Source organism: Arachis stenosperma, chromosome 6, assembly GCF_014773155.1.
Source record: "Arachis stenosperma cultivar V10309 chromosome 6, arast.V10309.gnm1.PFL2, whole genome shotgun sequence".
Lineage (NCBI taxonomy): Eukaryota > Viridiplantae > Streptophyta > Magnoliopsida > Fabales > Fabaceae > Arachis > Arachis stenosperma.
Genome location: NC_080382.1, coordinates 57,362,017 through 57,381,384, shown reverse-complemented (window position 1 = coordinate 57,381,384; position 19,368 = coordinate 57,362,017). Strand labels below are relative to the sequence as shown.

The following is a 19,368-nucleotide window of genomic DNA, read 5'->3' as shown; positions in this document are numbered from 1 at the left end:
TTCCCTGCACCAACATCCAACTCACAAAATTACTCACAAAATTACCACACTAATCCACCCAACAACTTCCAACAACAATCAACCCCCATCATATCCCCAATTGACCATCATGAGACCAGAATCTCAAATCTTGAAGCAACCTTGCAAGCACTTGCTCAAACCACTCAAGCCTTAATCAAGGGACAAAAGGAACATGAGGCCACCATGAAGAGTATTGAGCGACAAGTGGGACAATTAGCCAAACAAGCTGAACGGCCAACCAATGTTCTTCCAAGTGATACGATACCCAACCCAAGAGACACAGAAAAAGCCATAAAATGGGAGGAGTGTAAAGCAATCACCCTGAGAAGTGGGAAGAAAGTGGAGACAGAAGCCATTACTCAGGAAGAGCACATCAAAGAAGGCTTAAAAGAAGAGGTGAAGGAACAAAAGCAGGAGCAAGAAACCTATACACAAAGTGATAAATTGGCTAAGAAGAAGGCAGTGAAAGCATACCAACCAATGCTCCCATACCCTCAAAGGTTTAAAGAAGAGAACAAAGAGAAGCAATATTCCAAATTCTTGGAAATATTCAAGACACTACACATCAACATCCCCTTCATTGAAGCACTTGAACAGATGCCCCTATATGCTAAGTTCATGAAGGAATTGTTGACAAAGAAAAGATCCTTGAAAGAGGGACAAACGGTTGTGAAGACCAGGGAGTGTAGTGCCATCATCCAGAAAAAGTTGCCAAAGAAGATGAAAGACCCAGGGAGCTTTCACATCCCCTGCATAATAGGCAACATGATGATTGAGAAAGCATTTTGTGATCTTGGTGCAAGCATAAATCTGATGCCTCTATCTTTGATGAGGAAGCTTCAGATTCATGAATTGAAACCTACAAAGATAGCCCTTCAAATGGCGGATAAATCTATTCAGCAAGCACTCGGGGTTGTAGAGAATGTATTAGTAAAGGTGGACAAATTTTTCCTCCCAGTTGACTTTGTCATCCTAGACATAGAGGAAGATGACAACACTCCCATTATTCTAGGGAGGCCCTTTTTAGCTACTGCCAGGGCATTGATAGATGTCGAAAAAGGAGAATTAATGCTAAGGGTGCATGATGAGCATATAGTGTTCCATGTCTTCAAGAATTTGCAAGACTCCACCCAAGAGGAAGAGTGTATGAAGATTGATTTCATAGATCCAAACTTGAAAGAGGCACCTGATGAGGCACTTCCAAGCTCATGCTGGAAAGAAAATGAAGAGGTGGAGGTGCTGCAATAAGCTTAAAGAATAGAGGAGAAGCTGCAATCAAAGTCAGCATTTAAGATTCATAGCAAGGACCGTCCAAAAATTGAGATCCCAAAACCTGAACTATCTCCTGGAAAAGAAGAGAGTCCCAAGAAGAAAATGCCAAGAGGATGGAGAAACAAGAAAATCTCCACTGAAGACTTCTCACCAGGGGATAAAGTGATGCTAACTTACCAACCAATAGAGACATCTCCACACTTTTCTGGATACTACACAGTGAACAAAATCCTCTCATTTGAACATGTGGAAATCATCAAGAATGATACTGGAAGGAAGCTCACGGTGAGAGGGGAAGGATTAAGGCACTATGATCATCATCCGCCCTAAAGAGGGACAACCGTCAAGCTAATGATGATAAAAAAGCGCTTGTTGGGAGGCAACCCAACCAAAGGTAGTCTTCTTTTCTTAGTTAATTCAATAAAAGAGTTAAGTATATTTATCTGCATTGCAAGGAGCTAAGTTTGGTGTTACACACCAACAGAATTCAAAGGTGAATGTGAGGTGCTAAGTTTGGTGTTCCATCAAAAAGTTTCATTAAAGACACATTTTAACCCTTTGCATGATTAGTCACTAGCTCCAAACAATCAGAAAAACTACTTAACAATTGCCACTTTTAATTTAGATTTTATTTCCTTAATAGAAGCACTTGATGTTTCTTACATGTATTCATTCCACTGCATATAAAAGTAAGCAAGGAACTAAGTTTGGTGTCCCCACACCAACTTATGTCTAGAAGATCATAAGCATACAAGCATGCTAACCATCTCTCAAGTGCTTGGGGACAAGCAACTTTCAAAGTTCATTGTAGGCGATCACTTCAATCTTGAAAAGGATCAAGCATCATCAACCAAAGAGACAAAGAGGGATATAAAGACCAACAATGATGATGATAAGGAGTAAAGCAAGTAAACTCCAAAATGTTGTATTGTTGAGTGATTGTCTTGTATTCAAACTACTATGATTGAAAGTGATATTGTACCCCTGTTTGTCTGCTTAGTATAACTTCTTTGTAGTTCAATAACTAAGATGTTTGATATATCATAACACCATACTCTTGAAATTGCTTGCACTCAATACCTATGAAAATGCAAAATAGAGAACATTTCTTTGAAAAGAATGATTGAGGAGTCAAAAATCTATTTTGAGGCAAGCAAAAGATTAAGAGAAGTGGTGGTTCTAGTTGTATGATTGTGTATTGAGGTTGCATGTTTGTGAAAACTTGCATGGGAGCTCATAGGCAGGAAATAGAGTTCAAAGAAGTATTATGGAGATTCTCAAACACTTATTGATCCAAGAAGCAGCAAAAAAAAAAACAAAACAAAAGAACATGGCAAAAGGCTCTGAGCATCAATTACTAGGAAGAAAAAGAAGGAAATGAGAACTCAAAGAGTTACTATCCTAGTTAAATGCTTGTGGTAGAATTGTGTCAAAGAGAGAGGCTTGAGCAAGTAAATCCTAAGGGGTGTTTCAACACCTAATACCTTAAAACCAACTGGTTTGGGAGTATTGATTGAAAGCTTATCTAAAGAGCCGCTTTGAGACATGACACTTAGAGTCAAGGCCAAGACACATAAACTATGAGCTGTTTCAAGGTGATTACCTATAGAGAGATTTCCATGATATCATTTGAATGAAAGTCCTAAGATCTAAGACTTCCAAAATGTAAGGACTGATAAGCACTGGGACCCTTGCATGAACACATAATTCAGAGTTCACCCCACTATCACTTAATCACTTCACTCACCAAGGTATTACAAGCTATTCCTCAACTCATTCCAATTAAAAGAAATCTTTGTGCATAGTTCTTTTGTTGCTTGAGGACAAGCAAGGTTTAAGTTTGGTGTTGTGATCCATTTGCATATTTACTATATTAGCTAGTTAGTTTAGTTGGTTTTAGCTTAGTTTCACTTATTTTCTTTAAATAATCAAGTATTTTTATGAGTTTTGTCTTCATGCATGAGAATACCAAAGACCATGTTGATTGTAGCCAAATTCATGCAAATGATTTAAGGAATACATAAATGAATGAGTATGAATGAATCTCATGAAATTAATTGCATGGATTGGTAAGACTTTGAAGCTATTTCCCTTGTTAATGATAGGTGATGAAACAAGAAAGCATTGAAGCAAGAATGAAGCAAACTAGGCAAGAAGAAGAGGAGTTGTTGGCGTTGCCAACTTGGAGAAAGGGTGAGTGTTTGAAGGCAACGCCAGGAAGGAAAGCTTGGCAGGCACCACACCTTGGATCTCCACTCATCGAGCACGTTGCCAACGCCACTCTTCATTGGCGTGTTTCAAGGCAACGTAGCAAGCAAAGCCTTAGATCTCCACCCACGTTGCCAACGCCACCAACAAGGGCGTGTTTGGTGACAACTCTAGCAGCAAGAAAGCTTGGGTAGGAAGGGTGTGAAGCACGTTGCCAATGCCAAATTCTGAAGGCGTGTTCCTTGGCAACGGAGCAAGCAACCTTGGGGAGCTAGTCCAGAGCCTCGAGCACGTTGCCAGCCTAGAGATGAGGGGCGTGTTTGAGGACAACGCAGGCAAACAACGCTGAATAGAAGACTTGGCCCAGGAAAGGGAGATGCACGTTGCCAACGCCAAGTTCTGAAGGCGTGTTCCTTGGAAACGTAGCAAGCAAAGCTTGATGCTAGGAGAATGAAGTTAGCACGTTGCTAACTTGAAATTATAAGGGCGATTTTAGCAGCCTGACCATGTCCCCTTCAATGGAATATATCTTGAGCTACAGAGATCCAAATTGAGTGCTTCCAGTTGCGTTGGAAAGCTAACATTCAGAGCTTTCCAACCACATATAATAGTCTATGGTGGAGCACAAAATTGAAGCCAAATCAGAGTCATCTTTAAGCCCCAAAAACAAGAACATGAAGTTGAAATTCAAGAAGGCTAGAAGGCAGCCCATGAGGAAGCACGAGCACGTTGCCAACGTGCCAACAAGGGGGTGTGTTTGAGGACAACGCCAGCCCCATGTTTCAGCCTTGGGAGGCTTGGCACGTTGCCAATTTGAGAAGAAAAGGGCGTGTTCAGCAACAACTTGGCAGCCTGACCTTACCTTCTTTGAGGAAGCATAACTTGAGCTACAAAGCTTCAATTAAGATGATTCCAAGTGCATTAGAAAGAAGACACTCTGAGCTTTCCAATGATGTATGATATTCTATATTGAAGCAGAGGATTGACACTCAAATTCTGGGCAACATTAAGCATGAAAGTGGAGCCAAAAAGAAGAAAAGCCAAGTTGTTAGCAACAACTTGGGCTGACAACGCCCAGCACAAAGTTCCCAGCCCAGGAAACTCATAAGCACGTTGCCAACGTGCCTTTACACTGGTGTGTTTGCCAGTAACGTCCCATTGGGCCAGGAGCATTATGAATGAGCTCTTCCTTCTCTGTTTAGCAACACTTGCTCCATTGACTTCTTCCATTGCCAAGAATTTAACAAAGAATGAAGCCCACATTGCTAGCCCAATCAAAGATCATTAAAGGAGTTTTAGGAGTAGTATAAATAGGAAAGAGTGGTGTACTTTTAGAGGACTTTTTTTGACACTTAGATTTCTAGACTTTTAGCACTTACTAGCACTTTTACTTGGGGAACTCTCTAGCACTTCCGGGAGGATACCCGGAGAGCTATTTTGGTTCTTCTTGGAACTTTTCTATTTCATTTTGAGTTTTTAAGCATTTTCTTCTTCTTCTTCATTCTTCTTCACACTTAGTTTAATTTTCATTTATGGCAATTGTTGTTGAAATTGGAGCTATGATTCACTAAACCCCACTTTCATTAGGGGGAAGAGCTCTGCTTGTTTGAATGCATGATAAATCATCTTCTCCTTCTCAATTCAAGTGGTTAATCTAAGAGGAAATTCTTGTTCTTCAAAGATTAAACCACCATCGAGAGAGGGGTTAATCTATATGAATTATGTGGTGAATTTGAGAAATGAACCACATAGTTCAGTTTAGAGTTCATCCTTTCATAATCTCCTTAATCAATACACTTTGGTTGGTATGTGAGATGTAACCTCCCTAAGTTGAGATTCTGGAAATTGTGTGGCTTGGATTTGAAATTGAGCTTCATCTCTTTTCATGAACAATTAGATCACGAGAGTGGCAATTGGCTATGTTGAGAGAAATTGGATCACCAAGAGATTGGGATTCAATTACCCATTTGCCATGGATCTATACCCATGATTGAGAAGGAATTGATCAACATCAATTCATGAGAATTTGCATCTCTGATCCCTAATGATCCTTTCCATCATCAATTCTTATTTTTTTTCTCTTAGTTGTTTGAACACCCATTACCCCATTTCCCTTCTACATTCTTGCAATTTACTATTCTTGTCATCTACATTCTGTCTCTTTATTTCTTGCTCTTTGCTCTTATGCTCTTTAAATTTCTGCAACCTTTAATTCCTTGCAATTTATCTTTGATGTCATTTAAGTTTCTTGCATTTTAAGTTTCAGTTATTTACTTTCATTTTATTTCTATATTCCAGTTCTTTAAATTCCTTGCCATTTAAATTCCTGCAATTATGTTCAAAAGTCACAATGCTCATAAAATCAAAACCATGTTCGCTTGACTAAATTCATCATTAAACTGAAGTTGCTTAATCTACCAATCTCCGTGGGATCGACCTCACTCTTAGTGAGTTTTATTACTTGATACGACCCGGTATACTTGCCGGTTATACGTGAAATCAAATTTTTACGTATCAGCACGCCTAGCCCACCACTTACTATGGGCATGCCACTTGAGCCATGGGGCATGGCACGCCAGTTCATCACTCCAGAAGGGATCATCACTGGGGCGTGCCACTTGGTATCGAAGGGGTGGCACGCCAGCTTCAAAAGTCACTTGGGCATGCCACTTGAGCATCCAGGCGTCGCATGCCAAGCTTAAGAAAGCCACAAATGAATGGTCATGCCACTTGAGCAAGCATGGCGTGGCACGCTAGTACAAGATTCCAGAGAAGGGGCTGAAGGCTAAAAAGGTCTGGGTGTGCCACTTGAGGTCAAAGGCGTGGCACGCCAAGCCCTCACCCTCACTTAAGCATGCCACTGAGCATCCAGGCATGGCACGCCAGCGTACAAGAAGGCCAAAGTAAAGGCTGGGCGTGCCACATGGTATCGAAGGCGTGGCACACTAGCTCAAGAGTCTCATCTGGGCGTGCCACTTGAATGCTGGGCGTGGCACGCCAGCTACTGGAACCAAGGCAAAATGAGGAGCGTGGCACGCCAGCCTCTGGGCATGGCACGCAAGTTATACTTTCCAGAGAAGAAGATAGGAGGCCAAACCTTAAGGGCGTGCCACTTGGTATCGAAGGCGTGGCACGCCAACTACCATTCTCCACCCAGGCGTGCCACTTGAGTCTCAGGCGTGGCATGCCATCATCACTAATCAACCAAAAAGAAGAACTGGGCGTGCCACTTGAATTCTAGGCGTGCCACTTGAATGCTGGGCGTGGCACGCCAGTGAAGGAGCCAAGCACAAATGGGCGTGGCACGCCAGACCCTGGGCGTGCCACGCTAGTTCAACTTTCCAGAAAGATGGATCAAGCACACAGCATGGGCGTGCCACGCTAGTTCAATTTTCCAAAAGCAAGAAGAAAAGGGAGAAGGCCTGGGCGTGCCACTTGGGCTCGAATGCATGGCACGCCAGGCTACACAAGTGATTAAAAAGACCCTAGGCGTGCCACTTGGGCTCGAAGGCATGGCACGCCAGGGATGCTAATGAAGGAGAGCGTGCCACTTGAAGAGTTAGGCGTGGCACGGCAAGCCAGAATCAGAGGAAGGCGTGGCACGCCACTGAAGCGCCAGCCACACGCCAGCTGGGAGATCACGTTTATTGAGTTTCTTTTTCCTCTAAATTGTAATTTTCTTTTCACTTTTGTATTTCCCTTATTTTCAGAGTTGGTAGTAGTATAAATAACCCCCAAAAAAAGTACAGAGAGGGGGGTTCAAGCAGTTAGGAAGCTAAGTTGTAGAAAATAGCTTTTAGATTTACTTTTATACTTCATCATCTTCTCCATCTTGAGTACTTTTCTCTGAGCTATGAGTAGCTAAATTCCCTTTCATTGAGAGAAGGAGCTCTGTTGTACTTGATGGATTAATGATAGTGAATTTCTTCTTCTCTTCATATTTTTTTTGATTTGCTAGAAGGAATTTCGTTCGTCATGCTTAGTGTTTAATTATCTTGGAAAAGAGATTGAATGCAAAATGGGTTTCATGGGAACCTTGGAAAAGGAAACATGAAACCATGCTAGAGATCTTTTCTCACACTTGAATAGGATCTGAGTTTTGGTGTTTGGATATGGTGACATAAAATCCTCCCTCTACCTTGACCTATGATGATGTGTTGTATAATCAGGGACCAAGCATATCTCTCTTCATGAGCAATTAGACCAAGGAATTGGATATTGATCAAGATATGAGATTGAGTCACCAAGGGATTGGGACTCAATCAATCATGATTGCCAAGAGGTCAATGAGTTGCATGATTGATGAGGATATAAGCTGGATTTAATCCAAAGAGACAACATCTCCTGATCTCAATGAATTTCCCTATTTTTATCTTCCACATTCTTTACAGCTTTCTTCTATATTCTACAAATCCCCATTCCCATTTACATTTATGTCATTTAAGCTTCTGCCCTTTACATTCTTGCCATTTCAATTATGTATTTTACTGCTTCTCTTTATTTTTGAGTCATTTATAATTCTGCCAATTTATAATTCCGCAATCACAATTATTCGTTTAGCTTAACTAATTCACCAATTGATTAAAATTGTTCAAATCTACCAATCTCAGTGGATACGATCTCACTCTACTGTGGGTTATTACTTGACGATAATTTTGGTGCGCTTGCCAAAAGAACACAGATTCATCATAAAAAAATTGTAGGGTGTGAAATCTAGTCATCAGTCACCAGCTAAGGTTTCTACAACTTCAGCTACTGCAGCCCCTTCTGCCGAGGTGGTCCCTCCTGGGTCTAAGCCTGATTTAGAGATCCTAAATGGGTCAGATGGAGTTGTTAGTGCCACTCCGATCTCAACTGTCCCACCTTCTCCCAAAGATATAGCTACCGGGGCGAACTTGGACCCCTTATGATGTTCTTTTCATATCTTTGTTTTTATTATGTATTGATATGGTCTGGTTTGTGGACCTTTTGACCTTTTGGACCCCTTATGATGTTCTTTTCATATACTTTGTGCTAGTTGCTTCTTAGCAACTTTTTGCTTTTAATCAAAAATACTTTGAACTCTTGGGTTGCTTTTGAGTGGTCCTTGAGCCTTTAATGTTTTTAACCTTTGTGTTTGCTTCATATGCGAATTTAGCCTTTGGCGAGATTCCTTTGGTTCTTAGGTTGTTTTTTCAACCCTTACATGGTTTTCTGTGTCTTGGCAACATGATCCTTTTGTGGGCTTTTCTCAGCTATGTCGCCCCAAGATTTATCGTCCGGGCTTTCTAGTCATGTTCCAAATAACTTTTTAGGTAGTGTTCTCATGTGGAACCTTTTCTTTTTAGTTTATTTTGACGACTTCTTAGCCTTCTTCTGACTTGAGGTTGTGCTTTCGTTTTTTAAGTAGTGTCTCTTTTTAATACCTGTACCCTTTAGCTAAGCATTTTGAGCCTAGGTTTTTCAACCTTTTTTGGCCTTTACTTGTTCCCTTTTCAGTGATCCTTTTATTGGTCCAACTTCTCTATCGGGCATTCTCAAGTTATTTTTAGTAATCTTATTTCTAGTTTGACATCGTCAGGTCGCTTTATATAGGTTATTTTTTATAACTTCTTGCATTAACTTGAGCTTTGTTGCTTCACCTTGCCGACCTCTTTTTTTTTTGGTCGGGCAATGAATTTTGCATTTTTGAGCGTAAATTAATGCGTCTTGGAAGGAAACCTTTTAAGGGAATTAATAACTTTCATTCAAATGATAAGATAAAAATATAAATAAGAGTGTGTATACGTAAGTGCTTACCCTTCTAGGAAAAAGAGTGCACCTTGGCTAAAGATCTTTACCTTTTTCTAGCGATAGTACCTTCTTAGGTTACAGGCATGCCATGACCTCGGTAGCTCCCGCCTTTCGAGGTCGGCCACCCTAGAGTAGCCTTTTCCTAGTACTTCTGTAACTCGATATGGCCCTTTCTAGTTGGCTGCTAGCTTCCCTTTCCCTGACCGACCTGCTCCGATATTATTTCGGATTAACATAATATCGTTGGTGGTGAAGCTTCGCTGGATTACCTTCCGATTATACCTTAAAGCCATTAGATGCTTTAGCGCTTCCTCTCTAATCCGAACTCTTTCTCGAACTTCCGAAAGTAGGTCGAGCTCTTCCCTTTGAACTTGGGAGTTAGTATCTTCATTGTAGAGGATCACTCTAGGGGACCCTTCTTCTATTTCAACGCGAATCATTGCCTCCATTCCATAAGCAAGTCGGAAGGGTGAATCCAATGTGGTGGAGTGTGGTGTTGTCCAGTATGCCTATAGGACTTGCGGGAGCTCTTCGGCCCAAGCTCCCTTAGAGTCCTGTAGTCTCCATTTTAGCCCGGTCAATATGACTTTGTTGGCGGCTTCCGCCTGTCTATTGGCTTGTGGGTGTTCTACAAAGGTGAATTGGTGCTTGATTTTCAAATCGGCTACCAGGTTTCTGAAGCCCGTGTCGATGAGCTGAGTGCCATGGTCAGTGGTGATGGAGCATGGGACCCCAAACCTTGTGACAATATTTCTGTATAGGAACTTCTGACTTCTTTGGGCGGTGACAGTGGCTAACGGCTCTGCCTCGATCTATTTTGTGAAATAATCTATTCCTACAATGAGGAACTTGACTTGTCCTGATCCATCGGGGAATGGTCCGAGGAGGTCGAGCCCCCACTTTGCGAATGGCCAGCGTGAAGTGACACAGATGAGTTCTTCGGGTGGTGCGATATGAAAGTTGGCGTGCTTCTGGCAAGGGGGCATGTTTTGACGAACTCTGTTGCTTTCTTTTGTAAGGTCGGCCAGTAAAAACTAGCTTAGAATACCTTTTTGGAAAGAGCTCGTGCTCCGAGGTGGTTGCTGCACATGCCACCATAGACTTCCTCTAGGACTTTCCTCGTAGCGGAGGTCGGGACGCATTTTAGGAAGGGTGTAGAGATTCCCCTCCTATATAGGACGTTGGTGCACGAAATTGTGATCTCATATAATGGCATTCAACTTGGTGTGCACATTTACTAACTCAGCACTTTCTTCACAACCTCGCACAACTAACCAGCAAGTGCACTGGGTCGTCCAAGTAATAAACCTTACGTGAGTAAGGGTCGATCCCACAGAGATTGTTGGTCTAAAGCAAGCTATGGTCATCTTGTAAATCTCAGTCAGACGGATAATAAATGGTTATGGAGTTTTCAAATAATAATAATAAATAAACAAAAAATAAAGATAAAAATACTTATGTAGATCATCGATGGGAATTTCAGATAGGCGTATGAAGATGCTATGCTCCTTCTGAATCTCTGCTTTCCTACTGCCTTCATCCAATCCTTCTTACTCCTTTCCATGGCAAGCTGTATGTAGGACATCACCGTTGTCAATGGCTAGATCCCATCTCCTCAGTGAAAAAGGTCCAAATTCTCTGTCACGGCACGGCTAATCATCTGTCGGTTCTCGATCATGTTAGAATAGAATCCCTTGATTCTTTTGCATTTGTCATCACGCCCAACAATCGCGAGTTTGAAGCTCGTCACAGTCATTCAATCCCGGAATCCTACTCGGAATACCACAGATAAGGTTTAGACTTTCTGGATTCTCATGAATGCCGCCATCAATTCTAGCTTATACCACGAAGACTCTGATCACACAGAATGGAAGGCTCGGTTGTCAGGCGAGGGCAACCATGCGTCGTGCATCAGGAATCCAAGAGATACACACTCTAGCTTTCGCTTGTAGAACGGAAGTGGTTGTCAGGCACGCGTTCATAGGGACGGATGATGATGAGTGTCACGGATCATCACATCCATCAGGTTGAAGTACGAGTAGTATCTTGGAACAGAAATAAGATTGAATTTGAATAAAAGATAGTAGTAATTGCATTAAAACTCGAGGTACAGCAGAGCTCCACACCCTTAATCTATGGTGTGTAGAAACTCTACCGTTGAAAATACATAAGTGATGAAGGTTTAGGCATGGCCGAATGGCCAGCCCCCAAAACGTGATCAATAGTCTCCTAAGATGAATAATGGAATAAAACCGAGACCAAAGATGTCTAATACAATAGTAAAATGTCCTATTTATACTAGACTAGCTACTAGGGTTTACAGAAGTAAGTAATTGATGCAGAAATCCACCTTCGGGGCCCACTTGGGGTGTGCTTGGGCTGAGCTTGAGCTTTACACATGCAGAGGCTTCTTTTGGAGTTGAAGGCCAAGTTGTAACGTGTTTTTTGCGTTCAACTCTGGTTCGTGACGTGTTTCTGGCGTTTGACTCCGGAATGCAACATGGAACTGGCGTTGAGTGCTAGTTTACATCGTCTAATCTCGAATAAAGTATGGACTATTATATATTTCTGGAAAGCTCTGGATGTCTACTTTCCAACGCCGTTAAGAGCGCGCCATTATGAGTTGGGTAGCTCCAGAAAATCCATTTCGAGTGCGGGGAGGTCAGAATCCAACAGCATTTGCAGTCCTTTGTCAGCCTTCTATCAGAGTTTTGCTCAGGTCCCTCAATTTCAGCCAGAAATTACCTAAAATTATAGAAAAACACACAAACTCATAGTAAAGTCCAGAAATGTGAATTTAGCATAAAACTAATGAAAACATCCCTAAAAGTAGCTAGATCCTACTAAAAATTACCCAAAAACAATGCCAAAAAGCGTATAAATTATCTGCACTCGAAATGGATTTTCTGGAGCTACAGAACTCCAAATGGCGCGCTCTCAACAGCGTTGGAAAGTAGACATCCAGGGCTTTCCAGCAATATATAATAGTCCATACTTTATTCGGAAATTGACGACGTAACTTGGTGTTGAACGCCAAGTACATGCTGCTGTCTGGAGTTAAACGCCAGAAAAACGTCATGATTCGGAGGTGAACGCCCAAAACACGTCATAACTTGGGGTTCAACTCCAAGAGAAGCCTCAGCTCGTGGATAGATCAAGCTCAGCCCAAACATACACCAAGTGGGCCCCGAAAGTGGATTTATGCATCAATTACTTACTCATGTAAACCCTAGGAGCTAGTTTATTATAAATAGGACTTTTTACTAGTGTATTAGACATCTTGGGACGTTTAGTTCTCAGATCATGGGGGCTGGCCATTTGGCCATGCCTGAACCTTTTACTTATGTATTTTCAACAGTGGAGTTTCTGCACACCATAGATTAAGGGTGTGGAGCTCTGCTGTACCTCAAGTTTCAATACAATTACTATTACTTTATATTCAGTTCTCTTTTATTCTTATTCCAAGATATACGTTGCACAACATTTTAATGAATGTGATGATCCGTGACACTCATCATCATTCTCACTTATGAACGCGCGTGATTGACAACCACTTCCGTTCTACCTTAGGCCGGGCGCATATCTCTTAGATTCCCCAACAGAATCTTCGTGGTATAAGCTAGATAGATGGCGGCATTCATGGGGATCCGGAAAGTCTAACCTTGTCTGTGGTATTCCGAGTAGGATCCAGGGAATCCGGAAAGTCTAACCTTGTCTGTGGTATTCCGAGTAGGATTCCGGTATTGAATGACTGTGACGAGCTTCAAACTCCTGAAGGCTGGGCGTTAGTGACAGACGCAAAAGAATCAATGGATTCTACTCCAACCTGATTGAGAACCGACAGATGATTAGCCGTGCTGTGACAGAGCATTTGGACCATTTTCACTGAGAAGATGGGATGTAGCTATCAACCAAGGGTGATGCCTCCAGACGATTAGCCGTGCAGTGACAGCGCATAGGACCATTTCCCCGAGAGGATTAAAAGTAGCCATTGATGATAGTGATGCCCTACATACAGCTTGCCATGGAAAGGAGTAAGAAGGATTGGAAGAGCGAATAGTGAAGCAGAGTTTCAAGAGGAGTACAGCATCTGCATACGCTTATCTGAAATTCCCACTCTTGATTTACATAAGTATTTCTATCCCTTTTTTTTCTTTTTACTATTAATTTTCGAAAACCAAAACTATTTAATCTGCCTAACTGAGATTTACAAGGTGACCATAGCTTGCTTCATACCAACAATCTCTGTGGGATCGACCCTTACTCGCGTAAGGTTTATTACTTGGACGACCCAGTACACTTGCTGGTTAGTTGAACGGAGTTGTGAATTTAAATAGAGCCAATTATTAAATTTCATACAAGTACAAAGACAATAGATCACAATTTCGTCCACCAACTCAGCTTTGCTAAAGTCACCAGTTAGAGGTGTCCAGAGCTCTTAAGCACACTCTCTTTGCTTTGAATCATGACTTTAACCACTCAGTCTCAAGCTTTTCACTTGGACCTGCATGCCACAAGCACATGATTAGGGACAGCTTGATTTAGCCGTTTAGGCCTGGATTTTATTTCCTTGGGCCCTCCTATCCATTGATGCTCAAAGCCTTGGATCCTTTTTACCCTTGCCTTTTGGTTTTAAGGGCTATTGGCTTTTTCTGCTTGGCTTTTTGTTCATCATTCTTTCAAGAGCCAACAATTTTAACATTCATAAACAACAAGATAAAAATTATGCACTGTTCAAGCATTCATTCAGAAAACAAAAAGTATTGTCACCACATAAATATAATTAAACTAAATTCAAGGATAAATTCAAAACTCATGTACTTCTTGTTCTTTTGTATTAAAAACATGTTTCATTTAAGAAAGGTGAAGGATTCATCGAATTATTCATAGCTTTAAGACATAGTTACTATATACTAATGATCATGTAATAAAGACACAAACATAGATAACATAAAGCTTAAAAATTGAAAAACAGAGATTTAAGAACAAGGAAGTTAAGGAATGAGTCCACCTTAGTGAGGGTGGTGCCTTCTTGAAGGACCAATGGTGCTTTTTGAGCTCCTCTATGTCTCTTCCTTGCCTTTGTTGCTTAATTCCAAGTGATTTTGGTGCTCCTATTCTTAGTTGCTCCCAATAATTATGTGGAGGAACATGTATCCCCTGAGGTATCTCTGGGATCTCTTAATTTGCAGTCAAATGCTCTATTACTGAGCTATGGATTCTTGAGATGAATCTCTCCATCTCCCATGACTCGGAGGTGGAAGCAATTGTCTTCCCTTTTCTCTTTTTTTTTTTAGGTTTCTCTGGCCTTAGGTGCCATCAATGGTTATGGAAAAGAAAAAAAAGCTATGCTTTTACCACACCAAACTTAGAATGTTGCTCGCCCTCGAGCAAAAGAAGAAAGAATGGAAGGAAAAGAAGATATGGATGAGAGGGAGAGATGTGTATGTTTCGGCCATATGGGTGGGATTGGGTGGGAAAGAGATGGATGGATGTGAATGGTGAAGAGGTGATGGGGAAGAGGGATTAAGGTGATTGGTGAAGAAGAAAGAAGGTGAGTTGAGGTATGTGGAGATCCTGTGGGGTCCACAGATCCTGAGATGATCCTGTGGGGTCCACAGATCCTGAGGTGTCAAGGATTTACATCCCTGCACCAATTAGGCGTGTAAAACGCCTTTGTATGCACTTCTGGCGTTTAAACGCCAGAGTGATGCTTGTTTTGGCGTTAAACACCAGTTATATGCTTATTTTGGGCATTCAACACCAGTTTGCAGCATGTTTCTGGCATTGAACGCCAGCTTTCCTCAATGTGCAATCATGGCGTTTAAACGCTAGATTGCTTCATGTTTTTGGCATTCAACGCCAGATCCATGCTCTGTTCTGGCGTTCAACGCCAGCCAGATGCTCCTTACTGGCGTTTAAACGCCAGCAAGATCTTCCTCCAGGGTGTGCTGTTTCTTCTGCTGTTTTTGATTCTGTTTTTAATTTTAGTATTTGTTTTGTGACTCCACATGATCATGAACCTAATAAAACATTAAAGAACAATAAAAGAAAAATAAAATTAGATAAATAAAAATTGGGTTGCCTTCCAATAAGCGCTTCTTTAATGTCAATAGCTTGACAGTGGGCTCTCATGGAGCCACACAGGTGATCAGGTTAATGTTGTAGACTCCCAACACCAAACTTAGAGTTTGGATGTGGGGATTCAACACCAAACTTAGAGTTTGACTGTGGCCTCCCAACACCAAACTTAGAGCTTAATTGTGGGGGCTTTGTCTGACTCTGTACTGAGAGAAGCTTTTCATGCTTCCTCTCCATGTATACAGAAGAACACCCTTGAGTCTTAAACACAAGGTAGTCCCCATTCAATTGAAGGACTAATTCTCCTCTGTTTACATTTATCACAGCTCCTGCTGTGGCTAGGAAAGGTCTTCCAAGGATGATGCATTCATCCTCCTCCTTCCTAGTGTCTAAGATTATGAAATCAGCAGGGATGTAAAGGCCTTCAACCTTTACTAACACGTCCTCTACCAATCCATAAGCTTGTCTTACTGACTTGTCTGCCAATTGTAATAAAAATATGGCAAGATGTACCTCAATGATCCCCAGCTTCTCAATTACAGAGAGTGGCATAAGATTTATGCCTAACCCTAGGTCGCACAGAGCTTTTTCAAAGGTCATGGTGCCTATGGTGCAGGGTATTAAGAATTTGCCAGGATCTTGTCTCTTTTGAGGTAAAATTTGCTGAACCCATGTATTTAGTTCACTAATGAGCAAGGGAGGTTCACCTTCCCAAGTCTCATTACCAAACAACTTGGCATTCATCTTCATGATGGCTCCTAGATATTGAGTAACTTGCTCTCTAGTTACATCTTCATCCTCTTCAGAGGAAGAATAGTTCTCAGAGCTCATGAATAGCAGAAGGAGGTTTAGTGGAGTCTCTATGGTCTCTATATGAGCCTCAGATTCCTTTGGGTCCTCATGTACACTTCTGAAAAAAATCCTGTGAGTAATGGGATGACTCAGAAGAAAGGAGTTCTTGAGATTGATACTCTGAATGCCATATTAGCTCAGAACAAAATATTGACCCAGCAAGTCAATATGATTTCTCAGAATCTGACTGGATTGCAAGCTGTATCCGGTATTACTAAAGAAGCCTCCTCTGAAGGAGAAGCTTATGACCCTGAGAATCTTGCAATGGAAGATGTGAATTACATGGGAGAATCCTATGGAAACACCTATAATCCTTCATGGAGAAATCATCCAAATTTCTCATGGAAGGATCAACAGAAGCCGCAACAAGGCTTCAATAACAATAATGGTGGGAGAAATAGGTTTAGCAACAGCAAGCCTTTTCCATCATCTCCTCAGCAACAGACAGAAAATTCTGAGCAGAGCCTCTCTGGCTTAGCAACCATAGTCTCTGATCTATCTAAAGCCACTCTCAGTTTCATGACTGAAACAAGGTCCTCCATCAAAAATTTGGAGGCACAAGTGGGTCAACTGAGTAAAAGAGTTAATGAAACTCCTCCTAGTACTCTCCCAAGCAATACAGAACAGAATCCAAAAAGAGAGTGCAAGGCCATAATTATAACCAAAATGGCCGAACCTATAGAGGAGGAAAAGGTAGTGATTTCCAGTGAAAACCTCAATGGACATCCACTAACCACTGAGAAATTCCCTAATGGGGAATCAAAGGAGTCTAAGGCTCATACAGAGACCATAGAGACTCCACTAAACTTACTTTTGCCATTCATGAGTATTCTTCCTCTGAAGAGGATGAAGACACTGTTGAAGAGTAAGCTGCTCAGTATCTAAGAGCAATCATGAAGCTGAATGCCAAGTTATTTGGTAATGAGACTTGGGAGGATGAACCTTCATTGCTCATCAATGAACTGAATACCTGGATTCAGCAGATATTACCTCATAAGAAATTGGATCCCGGAAAGTTTTTAATACCTTTCACTATAGGCACCATGACCTTTGAGAAGGCTCTGTGTGACTTAGGTCAGGTATAAACCTCATGCCACTCTCTATAATGGAGAAACTAGAAATTTTTGAGGTACAAGCTGCAAGAATCTCACTAGAGATGGCAGACAAATCAATGAAAAAAGCTTCTGGGCATGTAGAGGATGTCTTAGTGAAGGTTAGAGGCCTCTACGTCCCTAATGACTTCATAATCCTAGACACCGGGAAGGATAAGGATGAATCCATCATCCTTGGAAGACCCTTCCTAGCCACAGCAAGGACTGAAATTGATGTGGACAGAGGAGAGTTAGTCCTTCAATTGAATGAGGACTACCTTGTGTTTAAGGCTCAAGGATCTTCTTCTATAAACATGGAGAAGAAGCATGAAAATCTTCATCCAATTCTCACCACATAGAGTCAAACAGAGCCCCCACATTCAAACTCTAAGTTTGGTGTTGGGAGGCCACAATCATGCTCTGAGTGTCTGTGAAGCTCTATAAGAGCTCACTGTCAAGCTATTGACATTAAAGAAGCGCTTATTGGGAGACAATCTAATCTTATTTATCTATATTAATTATTTTCTCATTTTTATTTTCTAGTATTAGTTTATGTCTTCTTTAGGTTGATGATCATGTGAAGTCACAAAAATAGATGTAGAATTAAAGCGGAATCAAAAACAGCATAAAATTAACACACACTGGAGGACGAGCTTACTGGGGTTTAAATGCAAGTAAGGATAGCAAAATGGGCGTTTAATGCCCAATCTGGCAGCATTCTGGGCCTTAAACACCATAAATGGCACACAGACTGGCCTTTAATGCCAGAAAAGGGTGTCTGGTGTCTTGCTGGCGTTAAATGCCAATAAGGATAGCAGAATGGGCATTTAACGCCCAGTCTGGCAGCATTCTGGGTGTTAAACGCCAGAATTGGCAGCCAGCCTGGGGTTTAACGCCAAGAAAGGTAGCAAAGCTGGGGTTTAACGCCAGAAATGGCACACAGAGGGCGTTTACATGCCAGAAAGGTGCAGGGATGAGAAATCCTTGACACCTCAGGATCTGTGGACCTCACAGGATATCTACCTACCCCAACTCACTCTCTCCCTTCTTCACACCTTTCCATAACACTCTTCCCCAAACACCATTCACCTATCAAATCCTACCCTCTTCCCCATAATCTCTTCACCACTTACATCCATCCACTATTTCTCAAAATAAACCCCACCTACCTTACCATTCAAATTCAAAACCATTTCCCTCCAAAACCCACCCATTCTCACACAGATTCCCTCTCTCCCTTTCCCTATAAATACCCCTCTTCACTCCTTCATTTTCACACATCTCCAACGCTTCTTACCCCCTTGGCTGAACCCTTCACACGCCTCCATCTCCTTCATTTCTTCTTCTTCCCCTCTTTTCTTTCTTCTTTTGCTCGAGGACGAGCAAACCTTTTAAGTTTGGTGTGGGAAAAGTGTTGCTTTTTTTGTTTTTCCATAACCATTAATGGCACCTAAGACCGGAGAAACCTCTAGAAAGAGGAAAGGGAAGGCAATTGTTTCCACCTCCGAGTCATGGGAGATGGAGAGATTCATCTCAAAGGTCCATCAAGACCACTTCTATGAAGTTGTGGCCAAGAAAAATGTCATCCCCAATGTCCCCTTCAAGCTCAAAAAAATTGAAAATCCGGAGATCCGATGAGAGGTTTGGAGAAGAGGTTGGGAAGCTCTCACCAACCCCATCCAAAAAGTCAGAATCTTAATGGTTCAAGAGTTCTATGCTAATGCATGGATCACTAAGAACCATGATCAAAGTGTGAACCCGAACCCAAAGAATTAGCTCACAGTGGGTCGGGGGAAAATACTTAGATTTCAATCCAGAAACTAGGAGGTTGGCATTCAACTTGCCAATGATGCAAGGAGATCTTCATCCTTTCACAAGAAGGGTCAACTTTGATCAAAGGTTGGACCAAGTTCTCATAGATATCTGTGTGGAAGGAGCCCAATGGAAAAGAGACTCCAAAGGTAAGCCGATTCAACAGAGAAGGCCTGACCCTTCTTGTGAAAAGACCCAATTGAAGGACCTGAGCAAAATCTTATTCAGAGGCTGAGAAAGGACTGCAGATGTTGTTGGA

At 41.7% G+C, this 19,368-nt stretch overlaps 1 protein-coding gene across 1 annotated transcript; it reads left to right on the top strand.

Moving 5' to 3' along the window:
* The first annotated feature begins 204 nt into the window (after positions 1-204).
* LOC130934080 (uncharacterized) lies at positions 205-1,269 on the top strand. Its single transcript, XM_057863670.1, has 2 exons — positions 205-521; positions 825-1,269. The coding sequence occupies exons 1-2, from the start codon at positions 205-207 to the stop codon at positions 1,267-1,269; spliced, it is 762 nt and encodes a 253-aa protein (XP_057719653.1).
* Positions 1,270-19,368: the final 18,099 nt, after the last annotated feature.

What these genes read in the sequence shown, in the direction of transcription:
- LOC130934080 (XM_057863670.1), top strand. Translation starts at nt 205, where the DNA reads ATGAAGAGTATTGAGCGACAAGTGGGACAATTAGCCAAACAAGCTGAA. An exon ending in ATGCTCCCATACCCTCAAAG is followed by an intron (nt 522 to 824) that starts GTTTAAAGAAGA and finishes TCTTGGTGCAAG; the next exon opens with CATAAATCTGATGCCTCTAT.